Source organism: Cynocephalus volans, chromosome X (genome assembly GCF_027409185.1).
Source record: "Cynocephalus volans isolate mCynVol1 chromosome X, mCynVol1.pri, whole genome shotgun sequence".
Classification (NCBI taxonomy): domain Eukaryota; kingdom Metazoa; phylum Chordata; class Mammalia; order Dermoptera; family Cynocephalidae; genus Cynocephalus; species Cynocephalus volans.
The window spans coordinates 51,980,663-51,997,298 of NC_084478.1; the positions used below are offsets into that span (position 1 = coordinate 51,980,663).

The 16,636-nt window shown below is 38.2% G+C and overlaps 2 protein-coding genes across 2 annotated transcripts in view; both read left to right on the forward strand.

Annotated features, from left to right (window-relative positions):
• LOC134367354 (endoplasmic reticulum membrane adapter protein XK-like) overlaps positions 1-9,591 on the forward strand; it is a 77,015-nt gene extending 67,424 nt beyond the window's left edge. Inside the window, exon 3 of the mRNA XM_063084082.1 lies at positions 4,795-9,591. Within this exon, the coding sequence (XP_062940152.1) occupies positions 4,795-5,621 (827 nt within the window). The 3' untranslated portion in view covers positions 5,622-9,591. The remainder of the gene's footprint in view (positions 1-4,794) is intronic.
• Positions 1,574-1,756, forward strand: LOC134366640 (ATP synthase subunit ATP5MJ, mitochondrial-like). Its single transcript, XM_063082993.1, has one exon. The coding sequence runs from the start codon at positions 1,574-1,576 to the stop codon at positions 1,754-1,756; it is 183 nt and encodes a 60-aa protein (XP_062939063.1).
• Positions 9,592-16,636: the final 7,045 nt, after the last annotated feature.

The window sequence follows — 16,636 nt, forward strand, 5'->3', positions numbered from 1 at the left end:
CCATAAATATAGCAATATAAATACTGTATATATATGACTACATAATTTACATTTTAATCATTTATGCTTAGCTCATATTCTGCATTTAAATATTTTAATATAGTGGAGAAAACAAAGACTAAAAGAAAAGGATTCAATACTGGATCATTAGGGTGTGGAGATTTGTGACTATACATATAAAAATATATCATTAATATGTTCTGCTTTACAATTCTCCACTGAATTAGCATCTCCAGAAAAAATATCTCAGTCTAAATACTTCCTGATCTACTCTGATGATGGTGTTTCTGTCTTTTAAATTTGATTCGTATGTGCCAGTCTTTCTAGTGAATGATATCAATAATGTAAGTCAGTGTCAAAAGACTATGAGAAGAGTTGATGCTTTGAATAAAATCGAGCTTCTCCCAGGCAAATAAATAACAAGCTTTCAGAGTTTTTATGCCCATCAAATATAGATGTTTTTCCTTTGATTCAGAACTTAAATAAGAAAAAAACCTTTTATTCCCATAGGTGAGACAATTAAGTTACATGGACAGAATTACATGGAATTGCATTTTTAAAAGCAGGCATGGATAAAGCTAAAGTAATCAAGACACTCTGAAACGTGTATTGACAAAAGAATACACAAATAGATCAATGGAACAGAATAGAGAGCCCAGAGATAGACCTGCAAAAAAAAAAAAAAAAAAAAATTGTCAACTGTTTTTTGACAAAGGAATAAAGGCAATGCAATGGAAAAATGATAATCTTTTTAACAATTGGTATTGGAGCAACAACAACATGGATGGACCTTGAGAGAATTATATTAAGTGAAACAAGTCAGGCACAGAAAGAGAAATACCACATGTTCTCACTTATTGGTGGGAGCTAAAAATTAATATATAAATTCACACACACACACACACACACACACACACACACACACACACAAACCGGGGGGGGGGGGAGAAGATATAACAACCACAATTATTTGAAGTTGATACGACAAGCAAACAGAAAGGACATTGTTGGGGGAGAGGGGGAGAGGGAGAAGGGAGGGAGGTTTTGGTGATGGGGAGCAATAATCAGCCACAATGTATATCGACAAAATAAAATTAAAAAAAATAATAATAAAAAAAAATTACTTACAAAAAAAAACAACTATCAAAAACAAAATGACTCTAGAAATAGACCTTACACTCTTCACAAAAATTAACTCAAAATGGATCACAGACCTAAATGTAAAATGCAAAACTATAAAACTCCCAGAGGATAACATAGGAGAAAATCTAGATGGACTTGGATTTGGTGATTATTTTTTAGATACAACACCAAAGGCACAATCCATGAAAGAACTGATAAGCTGGACTTCATTAAAATTAAAAATTTCTGTTCTGTGAAAGACACTGTCAAGAGAATAAAAAGAGATTATCTCCTAGGGGAAAGTATTTGCGAATACTTGATGTTGTATATCAACATCTGGCAGAAAGGATTTGCAAAAGTCATGTCAGATAAAGGACTGTTATCCAAAATATACAAAGAGTCATTGGCTGCAGTTCTCTGGTACAGCCCAAGTGGTTGGTCCTGTTCCGAGATGCTTCAAAGCATTATTAAAAATGTTTGGATCCCCATGAAGCTCTACTATATCCAAGTTTACCGGGAAATTTGGGTAGGAATGAGGTTGATGGGCTTCATCATTTGTAAAATAAGGAGTGCTGATAAAAAAAATAAAGCTTTGAAAGCTTTGAGTCCTGCACCTGCTCATGGTCATCATTAACCAGCTTCACTTGGAGTGCACATGAGATGAAACGTCAGTCTGTCTGTAAATTTAAGCAAGCTGTGTTAGATGGGAACATGGAATATCACTGTTCACTTATATAAGTACCATGCACTTCTCAGCATGAATAAATGTATATGTACAATGCACCACTGCCCCCCCCATAATATATATATAGACACACACACTAAGAACTCTTAAAAAACTCAATAATAAGAAAACAATCTGACTAAAAAGTGGTCCCAAGACTTCAACAAGACCTAACCAAACATAGCAGATAGCAATATATACAGATAGCAAATAAGCATATGAAAATTGCTCCACATTATATGTTATCGGAGAAATGCAAATTAAAAAAATACCACTATAACCTATTAAAATGGAATATTACTCAGCCTTAAAAAGAAGGAAATCTTGTCATTTACAACAACATGAATGAACTTGGAGGATATTATACTAAGTGAACTAAGCCACACACAGAAAAATACTGCTTGATCTCACTGATATGTGAAATCTATAAAAGTCAAATTCATAGAAGCAGAGAGTAGAATAGTGGTTACTAGAGACAGGGATGGGGTGGGGGAAATGGGGATATGTTGATCTAAGGAGGCAAAGTTTCAGTTATGTAGAATGAATAAGTTCTAGAAATCTAATGTACAGCATGGTGACAATAGTTAATAATGCTGTACTATATACATGAAATTTTCTTAGAGAGTAGATTTTAAGTGTTCTCACCACACAAAAAATGGTAACTATATGAGATGATGGATATATTAATTAGCTTGACTATAGTCATCATTTTACAATGTATGTGTATATCAAAACATCATGTTCTACACCTTAAATATATTGGCCCAAATCCAGAACACTGACAATACCAAATGCTGGTGAGAATGTGGAGGATCAGGTACTATCACTCATTGCTGGTGGGAATGCAAAATGGTACAGCCAATTTGGAAGACAGTTTGGAGATTTCTTGCAAAACTAAACATACTCTTACCATGTGATCCAGCAATCATGCTACTTGGCATTAACCCAAAAGAGCTGAAAACTTATGTCCTCTCAAAAATCTGCATGTGGATGTTTATAGCAACTTTATTCATAATTGCAAAAACTTGGAAACAACCAAGGTGTTCTTTAATAGAAGAGTGAATAAATAAACTGTGATGTATCCAAATAATGGAATATTATTCAGCATTAACAGAAAATGAACTATCAAGCCATGAAAAGATATGGTGGAGGAAATTTAAGTGTGTTACTAAGAAGTGAAAGAAGCCAATCTGAAAAGGCTACTTATTCTTGATTCAAACTATATGACATTCTGGAAAAAGTAAAACTATGGAGACAGTAAAAAGATCAGTGGTTGCCAGAGGTTAGGGAGGAGAGATTAATGGGTAGAGCACAGAGGACTTTCAGGGTAATGAAAGTACTCTGTATGATACTACAATGGGGAATAGAAGTCATCATACATTTGTCAAAGCCCACAGAATATACAATATCTAGAATGAACCCTAATGTAAACTGAGGACTCTGGGTGTCAATGATGTGTCAATGTAGGTTCATCAGTTGCAACAAATGTACCACTCTGGTGAGGGATGTTAATAATAGGGGGGTCTGTGCATGCGCAGCCAGGGAATTTATGGGAAATCTCCGTATATTCTGTTCAATTTTGCTGTGAACCAAAAACTACTCTAAAAAAGTCTATGAAAATAAATAAATAAATATTTCAAGATAGTAAAAAAAAAAAAAAAAAAAGGAAAAGCAGGCATAGAACGTATTATCATCTCAATTTTATGGGTGAGAAAACAGAACCCAGAGAGGTTGCCATTTTCCCATTGTAAACTGGTGAGGCAAGAGTAAAACCAGTTCCTTACTCACAGTCCTGCCTCCCATCCATCCTTGTGCCGATATTTGGAGGTAGTCACAGCCTGTGGTTAAGTCATTATATTTCAGTTTTGACCACATAGTCTGTGCTCATGGGTTGGCAGCATATTTCTCAGATAATAGATCTCAGGCTAGCAGCATTGTTCCTGGAACATAATACCATGCTCCATTTAAATGAGCCACATCTTGTCTCCAGAAATTGCTGCTTCATATAAACTAGCTAAGCCCATGAGCCATAAGTCATTTTAAGAAATAAACAGCTAGAGTTGAGACTTCTTGAAGCGCTAAGGCCTTTCAGCCCAAGACATATTGACTCTCAGTAACAGTGAGGTTCTCATTTCTTCGGCTCTCTGCAGAGTTTAGAAATGCAACAGAAGTGAGCATTCTATAGTTAGAATATACGTTTAAAAGGTCCTGCAGATAGGAACATACTGAGCAATTTATTATTGAGTGCCTTCTGTTTGTGTGCCTACTACTGGTATGTGTCGAGGGACATCAAGAGAAAATATCAATGTGGTCGGTCTTTACTCCCAGAAGCTTATAAGCCAGTTGAGGAAACAAAAGACATCATATAAAGGACTCTAATATCAGACAGACGAAGATGGCATCAGGAAGGTGTTTTAGTTTGAGCTGCACCTGAATCAGACCTGAGAGAAAGAGTTGAGTGCATGGATTTTGGGGGCAAGGTGTAAGGAGCATGGGAGAAGAGAAATGAGGCAGGGAAGGGAAGGCAGGCAATAAAAGGAGCACTATTAGACAGCTGTCACAATGGGTGACTAGAAGTTAATCCCATGAGGAAACACTGGGAAATGGTAGAGAACATATGCCTCAGGGTTATTCTACCCAAGGGGTGGGGGAACTAGGGTACTTATATTCCATCTCTTATAAAGGCTGGAATTGGGGTATCAAGGGCTCTCCCACAGTTATTAATTCCCTGGCACTTCAGCCAGCCATGCACCTGGGCAGAGCAGCCTTCTGCAGTTCTAGAAAAAGTCCTCAGGCACAGTGGGCAGATATTGACAGCTGGAAGTCAGCCTGTGCACATTAAACAGAAGAGTCCAAGGAATATAGGCAGGGGACTGGCAGAGGTTCTACTATGGTAGGATTCCTGATGGAGGTGAGACTTGACCGTGCTCTTTCTCTTTTCTCCATAGGCTTCCTCATGACCTTATCCTTGTTGTCCATCGTGTACGGAGCCTTGCGCTGCAACATCCTAGCCATCAAAATTAAGTATGATGAGTATGAGGTCAACGTGAAGCCTCTGGCTTACATCTGTATCTTCTTCTGGAGGAGCTTTGAGATTGCCACTCGAGTTATAGTCCTGGTCCTCTTTACCTCCGTCCTGAAGACCTGGGTGGTGATCGTCATACTCTTCAACTTCTTCAGCTTCTTCTTGTTCCCCTGGGTCCTCTTCTGGTTCAGTGGCTCCCCATTCCCCGAGAACATAGAGAAGGCCCTCAGTCGGGTGGGCACCACCATTGTGCTGTGCTTCCTCACTTTACTCTATGCTGGTATCAATATGTTCTGCTGGTCAGCTGTGCAGCTGAAAATCAACAACCCCGAGCTCATCAGCAAGTCTCCAAATTGGTACCACCTACTGGTGTACTACACAGTGAGATTAATTGAGAATGCCATCCTCCTCCTCCTGTGGTATTTTTTTAAGACCGACGTCTATATGTATGTGTGTGCTCCTCTCTTGATTCTACAGCTGCTCATTGGGTACTGCGCAGCCATCCTCTTCATGCTTGTGTTCTATCAGTTCTTTCACCCCTGCAAAAAGCTGTTTTCCACCAGTTTTTCTGAAGGCTTTCAGATGTGGCTTAGGTGCGCCTGCTGTTTCCACAGGCAACAGAAATCCTGTGAGTCAGTAGAAAAGACAGATGTAAAGTCATCCAAAAGCAGAGATGAGACACCTTCGAGCAGTAAAATAAGTACTGATCCCAGTCACAACTTTACTGCCGATGAGCTCTCCTCTGCTTAATGGGATCTGAGGTCTCAGGGCACAGGCATGTTATTTTCTGGGTTGATACCTGTTCTTCATACAAGTAATGAGCCCTCCACAGGGAACAAGGCAGGAAGATAACTGTCAACTCCTTGTGAGCTGCTCCTCTTTATAGAGCTCTTGGGTATGTGGGAACTATGGGGAGAAGCCAGGGCATCCTCTGAGTGTTAAAGGAGCAGCCTAAGACACCATAGTTCACAGGTGACCATGTTATGTTCTTCCAGGCATGACTGTCCTTTTCATTGACAAAGTATCCCTGAAATCCAAGTTGGGCTGCTTAAATCCATCAGGTAGAATGAGGAGAGCGGCTTACTTGTTTTCTAGTTTTCTGGACTGTTGGTTTGGGTAGCCTGATGATTATTATCCCTGAACATAGTTTTTACCCAAGAGCTGTTCTGATGACCACAGAAGGTTACTGGGGTTTTTCTGTCAGCAACATCGTTCTTGTTGGAGTAAACAGGGAGGGCTGTTCAAGTTTGATTTTTGAATAGAGAGATGTTGTTTTTTCATCTCATTAGGGCTTTTTGTACATAACCAACTATAGCCACCCTGGCATGCTATCGCTAATTGATCCAAGGGCCTAGATTTGGAGACTTTATTCCCTAGGATCCATTGACACAAAATTGAATTTTAAATTTGGTTATGGAAGCCCTAGAAGTTTAGGAAAGTTGTGTTTGTTCAATATGTTGAAGAAATTCTGAATCAGTAGGGTTGTTAAAACATCAAAATGATGGAGGCTTATATAAGTAGAATTCTTACCTTCTCAGGCTGGTTGAACATGTGAATCTGCTAGAAGGTAGGCTTAAACCTCCTCAAGGTTCAGTCCTGTCCTGGGATTCTGGGAAATTTCTGGTCTACCGTTTTTGCTAGGATTTGCCTTCTTAGGAAAGAAGAAATTAAAATTCATAGTCTTCAGTCCTGCCTCCCCCTTCCTTACCTGCCAAGAAAGTTTTAGACAAGAGTTACCTTGGCTAACTTAAGTTTGTCTGGAAAACCTCACAGAAATCTCTCACCCAGTGCAGGAATATGAGGGTACTTCAGAAAGTTCATGGGAAAATAGAATTAAAAGACATTATGAATCTTTCCATGAACTTTTTGAAGTATACTTGTGTAAGGCATTTTAATTTTCATTATTTGAAGGAAAAGAGTTATCCTCACCACCATCACTAGTCAAAGATTGACTTCAGACACTTTTCTAAATTATAGAAGGAAATGAAATGACCAGAAGATATTTGTCTTTCATTGAATGTATTTTGATTTGGCATAATTGTGAGTTAATTTGGACAAGATCTCCAATTTTAACCTCCTACAACCTTTTATCTTCTGAATAGAGTTTCCTTTAATCTGGAACTCTATTTCATAAAAGAGAATTGGGTAGCATATACTCAGTTGTTTTCGAAAAATGTTTGGATTCAATCCTATTATTTCTACTGTTAAAATTTTAATAGTGAAATACCTAGAGACAGATGACCATAAAGAACATACCAATTTAGAGTGAAGATTTGAGTAAAAACTCTGAGAAATTTACAAAAGGTACTCTTATTTATGGACTCTACTTTACCAGATGAAATAGGGATCCACTTCTCTGACTGTATTAACCCACAAAATGTATTTAGCTGGCCATTGCCCTTCTGATGATTTTCCTTTTTAATTCTTAGTGTCAAGTTTATAAATTTTATACACACAAATGAAAATGCAATTTGATAACAATTTATGCTGCATTAAGGAGTAAATGAAACAGTAAATATTCTTTCACAGGGCGTGCATATTAATATTTTTAATACAATTCCATGGAAATACATCAGTAAGCTCCTAAACTGTACAGCCTCACTTTTAGTTTTATGAGATACTTTTCCTCATTTAAAATTCTCTTGGTTTATCAGTATGTGTGGTTTAATTTTTTTAGGATGTCTGGGCAACAGATTGTTTTTTCTCTGTTTTTAACCAAATAAGAATAAAACTCAAGTTTGTCTATATTCTTGCTGTTAGCACATCACCTACTACTTGCCCTATTTTTAATAGGCCAAAAATAAATAGTGAGCATACATCATCAAATGGATACTTCATACAACATACACTTCCATGTCTCTCCATGTAATCACATATGTGCATAGATACTCCATGGTAATACACAAAATCATCCTTGAAAATATATAATGACTATGAGTAAAATAAAGCTAAGATGTTAAAACATCCTTTTTTTGTAATTTCCTAATTAACGAAAGGGTTCTATAATGATTAGGAGAGCAGTAAGGCCATTTCTAAATTATTCCAAGTGTTTCTTTATATCAGACCAGTTAGTAATGTTCATTGAGACCAGATATTTTCAAGCTTTTTTGTGAGAGAAACATTCTTGCCTGGAAGCTTTGCAATGGCTGATGGTGGGGTGATGGTGCCCCTTTTCCACCTGAAATGCCTTCATGTCATGCCTTGGGAGTAAGGAATGGGGGCAGCCACCAGCCTGTGACTGACTAGGTGTGTTCAGAATTTGAGAAAGATGGAGAGACTGGTATTTCCCAGCCTTGATTTGGAACCCTGTCTCAAAAACCTTTACAAAATGTTAACTTTCAAATGCATTTTAAATAATTCTAAATTAGAAGGTAGGTAAGCATCTTGAGTGACCCCAAACCAAACTAACAGTGATGGTCTGTCAGATTCCCAAAACCCAATTCACACATTTATAAAGACAGAGATAACTAAACTGGACATTTTATCAGTTTTAACCCCTGTATTAACCCACAAAATGTATTTATCTGGCCATTGCAGTGATACAGGTACCTCAGCTTTGAGGACATGTATGTCCATTCACTTTGGGGGAGAGAAATCACTGCTATTTTTTTTTTTTCTGCGTGGTGATAAGTCATGGTGAACTGAGAATTTTTGTTTTAAATTGTTTATATCTGTAAGATGGCAAAATTACAGTTCACACTGCAGAGCTAGGTTGTCTAATGACATCAAAAAAAAAAAACAAATTTCCTCGTGTTAGGAGTTAAAATGTGTCTTTCAGTTATAATTCCAATTTTTAGAACTCAGTGCTTTGTGTAATTAATCACATGCCATTACTTGTCATGACAGCTGTTCCAACTGAATAACTGTTATTTGGCTGGATGGGAGTGAAATATTTCCTCAAAATATATTGAAATAATATCATCAAGCATGTTTAGACTTTCTGTCATCATTACTGGAGACAGCCCAGTGTAGAGATTGGCATCTCTCTGTCCAGCCCTACAAGTTACTTAGTTGCTCAGTTTCCTCACCCACCAAATGTAGATGATCTATTTATCCAACCTACCTCACAAGGTTGTTGGAAAGATCAAATTAAATAATAGATGTGAAAATACTTTGAAAATATTTTTAAAGTGCCGTGCATACTTAAAGAGTTGTGACTATAGTTGTTCAAATCCATAAGTTATTATTTTTTTTTTTTACTGTTTGAAAAGAAATACCTAGTGTCATCCGCATGAGTGTCTTGAGTGGATATGTGGGCCTTTGGCCTTCTCAGCAGTTGCCCTTTCTCTTACCACTGGTTGCTTACAAAACATAGTACCGAAACACATGGGACTTAGAGGAAAAAGACTCACTGAATCTGAAAAAGTGCTTCTTATGGCAAATGAGTTTATTATTTTGGTATCGTCTTTCATAAAGGGCATAGCATCTTATTATAATTGTGCTTTACAACTTGAATGCCTGATTCAAGGCATTAATTGAATGTGGGTTTAATCTTTTCAGTCTTGTAAATGGGAAAATAAACATTAAAATTGACTGTCAAATACAACATTTCCTTGTAAACCACCTTAGAACATTAGTGCTGTGGTTCTGAATGGATGTGCCAGTACTTCTCAGCCAATGTATTGTGGATGTGAGCTTTTGTGGATTGCTTCTCCGCAGTCATTGACTCTAATAAATATTGTTTATGTTTCTTCATATAATAAATTAATTTTTCAGTTTCTCCTTGCATTTTATTCCTTGTACAATCCTTACATGGCTTTTTTACTTCAGGGACTATTTGTGTGTGTGTGTGTGTGTATGTGTGTGCGTGTGTGTGTGTGATTAATGATAGTTTTGTAACCTCACCTGGAAATTCCTTCTGTAGGATGAGAAATTTGAGAGTGCTAGGATTCAGTCTTGCAAGACGGCAACAGTCCATGAAAACTCCTCCGATGTTTTATACGCATTTACACCATTTGTTAAAGCTACACTGCTGGATACTAAAATTCTCTTCAGTTGTCTGTCTGTTGCCGTGTGCGATACAAAAAGGAGAGGTGATATACATCTGTTCTAGACAAACATAAATGGAATACTGATTCAGAAATATAAAACACCAAAGGGGTTTCTTGGTATTAACATGAACAAATAATCAAATATAAATGACTGTTCATGGTTGGAAAAAATATCAGTCATTACAGGGATCATTTCAGAGCATAAGACAGATAAACATGGACTGTTTCAATTATCCCTTTGCTTCTGAAGGTGAATTTGCAAAGAATTTAGCTATAGAATAAGTCTTTCTTTTAAAAATATCTTTATTGAAGTATAATTGACATACAAAAAACTGCACATGTTTAGTGTGTACAATTTGATGAATTTGGACATGGACAAACACCCATGAAATCATCACCACAATGAAGGTAATAGACATATCCATCACCTCTGAAAGTTTCCTTGTGCCTCTTTGTTTTCGATTTGATTATTTTTTGTAAAAACAGTTAACATGAGATCTATCCTCTTAAAATTTTAAGTTCATAGTATAGTATTATCAACTATAGGCACTATGTTGTATAGCAGATCTCTAGAACTTGTTTATCTAGTATAGCTGAAACTTTATACCCATTGAACAACAACTCTTCATTTTCCTCCCCCCCGCCCCACCTCCCACCCCGACAACTGCCATTCTATTCTCTGCTTCTATGAGTTTCACTCTTTTGGATACCTCATGTAGGTGGAATCATGCTGTATTTGCCCTTCTGTGCCTGGCTTCTTTCACTTAGCATAATGTCCTCCAGGTTCATCCATGTTGTCACAAATGGCAGGATTTCCTTATTTTTTACAGCTAAATAATATTCCGTTGTATGAATATAACACATTTTCTTCATCAATTGTATTAGTTAATTTCTGTTACTTATAACAGAATACCTGAAACTGGGCGATTTATAAAGAAAATGAAATTTATTTCTTACAGTTTTGGAGGCTGGTAAGTTCCCAGTTCAGGTGGCACATCTGGTGAGGGCCTTCTTCTGGATGGGAATTCTTCTACAGGGTGCCATGGAAACTAGGGTGTCACATGGTGAGAACGGCTGGAGAAAGAGTGCTAACATTCTCACTTGCTCTCCTTTTAAGTCCGTTGGAGCCACACCTATTACTCTACGAATGGATCAGTCCATTCATAAGAGCACCAGTCTTGACAATCTAATCACCTCTTAAAGGCTCCACCTTTCAAATACCATAATTGTATTCCCCACCTTCTTAACACTGTTACAATGGGGGTCAAGCTTCAGTGAGTTTTGGGGGAACATTTAATCCACTGCTTCAGTTATTCTGTCAATGGACATGTGGGTTGTTTTTATGTCTTGGCTGTTGTGAATGATGGTGCAATAAAAATGGGAGTGCAGACATCTTTTTGAGTTCCTTATTTCAAATATTTTGGATACATACCCAGAAGTGGGATTGCTGGATGATATGATAGTTCTATTTTTAATTTTTTGAGAATCCTCTATACTGTTTTTCATGGTGGCTGCACCATTTTATATTCCCACCAACAGTGTACAAGTGTTCCAATTTATCCACATCCTTGTCGACAGTTACCTTTTGTTTTTTTGATAGTAGTGTGAGGAGCTATCTCATTGTGGTTTTCATTTGCATTTCCCTGATGATTAGTAATATCGAGCACCTTTTCATATACCTGTTGGCCATTTGTATGTCTTCTTTAGAGACAATGTATGTTTTCAAATTAACCCCTCATCACATATAAGGTTTGCAAATATTTTCTTGCATTCTCTGGAATTCCTTTTCATTTTGTTGAATGTTTCCTTTGCTGTGTAATCTTTTAAAAGAGACCTCTTTGTGTTAAGAAAACTGAATGTCGACAAGCATAGCATTCAAGGAGGTCAATGTGAAATTACTTAATTTGGTGTTCATAAATGTTTTGTTTTGAAATAATTTCAAACTAATAGAAGATCCTCAAGAATAGTGCAAGGAATTAATTTACATCCTTTACCTGGATTCACCTATTATTAGTATTTTCCCATGTCTGCTTTATTATTCTCACTTTCTATCTTGTGAACCATTTGAGGTTGCGTTGAAGACATTACACCCTTTATTTCTAAATACTTTGGTGTGTTTTTCCTAAGAATAAAGGTATTCTCTCACATAGCCACAGTATAATTATCAAATTTGATACAGTACTAGGATCTCATGTAAAGTTCACATTCCATTTAATTGTGCCGATCATTTCATTTGTTTTTACAAAGCTTCCTCAACCTGGTGAATCAACTCAGTTCGTTTCTGTGGGGTTCTCTTTATTTAAAACTATGAGTGACTTTTAACTTCTGTGAATGTTGGTAAAACTACAGAAGACTTTGAAAAGCTATTTGAAGAAAACATATACATGTTATCAGCACTAATTAATAGCTTAAAACCAGAAATTTGAAATATTTATTAGCAAACTGGGTGATTCTTTTTCATGGATGTCCACTTGAAGCCTCAAATGTTTGCCATTTAATATGTGAGCCTGTGGTTCACTCCCCTCCCCTGTTTTACAGTGTTTGGGCCCAAGATTATGAAGATTAGGAATGAGGTGAGGAAAGTACATAATATTCCGTTGTGACCACATTACACTGGGTGTCCCCTTTCCAGGAGACTATTTTTTCTATGAATATCTTTCCAACTGGGAAAGAGCTCAGAAATCTCATCTATACCTTATAATTAAATGAATAGCATTTTGAGTGTTTTTTTTTTTTTTTTTTCAGGAAAAGGCACTTCATAGCAGCAGAGATTTTTTTTTAGAGCTGGAAATTCAGAAACATCCCCAATTTGTTCTCTCCCTGTCAGACCAGGCCCCTAAAGTGCTAAGAAGTTGAGCCTGCTGCAGAAGCCTGCTCTAGGGAATGCCTTCACCTCTTCACCCTGTCTGCATGACTGTTTCTCTGGAAATTATTAGGTGAAGGAGGTCTAAAACAGTGTTGTTTTAAGCAGGTTTTGGAACCCAGAGCATTTTACAGGAGTGTACAGCACTATGCAGCAGCATCTCTGCAGCAGGTTATCAGAAAACTTCCCACCCAGACTCTGCTGTGACACGCACCTCCATGTGAGGGAGTCACGGGGTTTGCCAAATAGGATAGATTTATCCAGAATGATTTTGAGATTCTGCCTGTGCTTTTGCTCCCTCCCTACCTCCCATCTTGAATTAATCTCGCTCTGAATGATGAGTTCCTAATTGTAACCTGATTAGCCTGCTTCCTAGAGCCCTGGAAATACCGTCCTCCTTCGACATATGCATTATGCATACCGGTTTAATTTCTTATCAGTTAGCTTCCTATCTTAATTACCTAAACTCTACTGTTCATCAGCCAGGCTTTCAAGAGTGATAGTACTCAAGAAACAAAACAGGATTTAGAAGTTCTATTTTGGAGTAGTGCTGCAAAACCATCCCTATCACCGCCCCAGCAGAGAGGAGAATGGTTCCCTCCTGTCACCTCCTAACAAGGTGACCTTCTTAAATGGAGTGGCAGAACAATGGTGCCCAGCTGTAGGGCTGCAGGCCTCCAAGAATTGGAGAGGGATCGTGATCCTCTCCACTAACTAGCGGTGTCTAGTACACACTTGCACAGTTATTTTTGAAAGCAACAGAAATGCTGTTGTGAGTGATAGGACAGTACTGATTAAAAATGTCACTGTCTTCAAAGTAACTTTGTCATTATTCTCCAGCCCATACCATATGATTGCAGGATAGCACCTGAGTTCCAGGTATCCCATGTACAAAACCTAATCCAAAATTACAAAGGAGATTTCCCTCTGGGTATCTCCTTTATTTCAGGAGGAAAATCTTCCCTAGAAGCCACTCATCACCCGCAGCAGAATTTCCTGTTTCTCATTGGCCAGGGTTGGGTCACTTTCCCACCTCTGAAGCTGTCTCTGGCAAGGACAATGAGATTTTCATGGCTTCCTGTGACTACATAACATTCACCTTTTGGAGCAGGTGAAGGGGCCACCATCCCTGAGCATATGGAAGGAAGAACATCTCCAAAACTCTTTTTTTAATTGTTGTCTTACTAGCAACAAAGACTGGGGGAAATGGCCATTTGCTGGACAGCCTATCATGTCGTTCACTAACATTTTAGAAAAATAAAGACCCTGGTAAGCTGATAAATTGCGGAAGAATATAAAAGCTCCCTGTCTCCTCTTTTCCAAAAAAAAAAAAAATTGTATTGCTTACCCCATCTCTTGTATTATATTCCCCTGGTTAAGAAGTCCTCTCTAAGAAGCCATATATTGAATAAATTGAGGCAAGTATACCCAATTATCCTGGGGGAATGCCTACCAGTGGGATTCTGTTAGTGTCTCAGGAATGAAATTGTGGACCTGTGCCATCTAGATCGATCAGGGGAGAGAACGCTCAGCTCTGGAGAATCAGGGATTCCAGACATTAGAGAGGGGGTGAACCAGATATTTGTTAGCTCAACAGATATTTTAAAAGTACCTCTAGGTGCCAGGTGCTGGACTAGGCACTGAAGGCAGGTTGGTGAGCAAGAAACTGACCCTGCATTTCCAGAACTCATAGACTACTTAGAGACAGGCACCTGACCTGGTGATTTCAATGCACAGGGGTAGGAGCTATGATGGGGGTATACGCAGTAGGTCCTAGGGACAGAGAAAAACCAGGTTTAGTCTTGGAGGTTCAGAGAAGACTCACAGAGAAAGTGACATAAAATCTGAGACTGGAGGTAAACTTACCCTGAAGTTTATAAAGATTAAGCCTTGGGACCCCCAGTGAATTCTAGGAGTTGTAGCATGTTCTAGGTGGGAAGCAGAAGTCAAGATGCAATTGGGAATCATGTCTAGTAAGCATTTCTGCCACATTGGCTGAAAAGATCACAGAAGGAAGGGACCTGAATGGCTTGGGTTCCCATAATTTGTTGGAATTTTCTTTTTATTCTGAATAAGTATGCTTTCATTATGTAGCTTATTTTATTTTATTTTTTTCAAATTCTCTTCCCTAACCAAATTGCTAAGCTTCAGGCTTCATAAAGATTGGATCTGCCTCTGCCTACGATCTGAAGCATGAGTAAATGTTCACCTGGTGAAGGCACTGAAAAAGTGTTTCTGGGAAAAGACACAGTATGTGCAAAAGCCTGGCATTAGTGAAAAGGACATTTATATTCAGGGAAAAGCCCATATGTCAGTGTTGCTGGAACATGAGCAAGAGGTGAGACTGGAAAGGTGATCAGGGACCCCACTGTGAGAGCGAGTAGAAAATGAGTGTTGACATGAGCCAGGCACTGGGCTAAGTGTCTCATACATGTGATCATTTTTATTCCTCATAGCAGCCCTATGCAGCAGCTACTGTAATTATTTCCATTTTACAGAAAAGAAGGCTGAGACTGGTGAGATAAAAATAAAAATCAAAATAACTTTCCTGTGGTTGCACAGTGAGTAAGTAGCAGGGTTGGGATTCAAGCCCAATATGGTCTGGTGCCAAAGCCCAAGCACTTCATCACTAGGCTCTCCTGACTCCCAAACTTTGCCCAATTTGTAGATGTGGTTAGTATGACAGATGTCAGAGACTGAAGGAAAAAGCAAGCCTGGTAGCATTTTCCTGTTATGAAGAGGCCAGAGCTTGTATAGGGCAGCCCTTACTCAATAGCGGAAAGTGGTTTCTGCTGGGGAGTCAGGTGGGCGGGGGTGGGGGGTGCCGGGGGCGACCTCCACAGCTTCTAGTGCTTGCTATAGCCATGCTCTGAAGAGCCACAAGGGGGCCACTGGACTGAAACATTGAAGGTCACAGAGAAAGACCTTTGGAGTTGAAACGCAACTGTTGTATAATATTTGTGTTTAGGGCCGCTATACTTTCTCTCCTGGAAAAAATTATAGGACTTACCCAAGGCCAACTAGTAAGTTAGAGTATATCTGAGCCTAGAACCTGTTTTTTCACATCTTATTTTTTATTCTTTGGGAACAAAAAGTTAACACATCTTAAATAGATAAATTAGGAAAAAAAAATTTTTTCTTCAAACTGATTATTTTAGTGGTGGTGTCTATTATGTGCTCTCATTGTGGAGGAAGACAGTTTGCTAAAGGGGCCATAGTTACATGACATTTGATGGTGTCAAGCCAGGGGCCAAGAAATACTTCATCCCTACCTGTACCATACACCTGTCCCTTCAATGTCACCAAGGACAATGTTTATCAAGAGGAAAAAGAGATAAGTTTAATTATCTCCCACAACTCCAATGCAGGACTCCAGTTAGCTGATCTGACACATCTGGAAGTATCCTTTTCCTCACTTCAGAAAGGTTTAAGTAGTTTAAATTTTTAAAAGCAGGCCATAAGACCTTCCCTTATATTTCTTATAAGTATCTTATATATGAGACTTACATAAGCATCATATGTATTTCTTCTCGCTGCCAGTACTCTTAGAATTACAAGACCAATAGGAGAAAATGTTCAATCACCTGTACTAGAGGGCACATCTTTCGCCTATAAAGGGCCTAATGTACACTAATCCTGGCCCTAAAATCTGACCAGTTGGCTCTGGACATCTTTTTCTTGAAGGATAGAGAGGCTCCCAGGAGCTGTGTAAGGAGGAAGAGTTGTCTTCATCAGCCGCCACGATCACAGATTTCTCCCAGGACCATGGGTTACAGGAAAAAAAAAAAAAAAAAAAAAAGATTCTTATTCCTCTGCCTGAGTGTTAATATCATTTTTTAGATCTTAAACTCCTTGGTATTTCTTTACATTCCATTTTCCATCTCCAAGAATGAATTCATTCTCTACTTTCT

Bases quoted from the DNA above. Each gene is read 5' to 3' on its own strand.
- LOC134366640 (XM_063082993.1), top strand. From the start codon at position 1,574: ATGCTTCAAAGCATTATTAAAAATGTTTGGATCCCCATGAAGCTCTAC.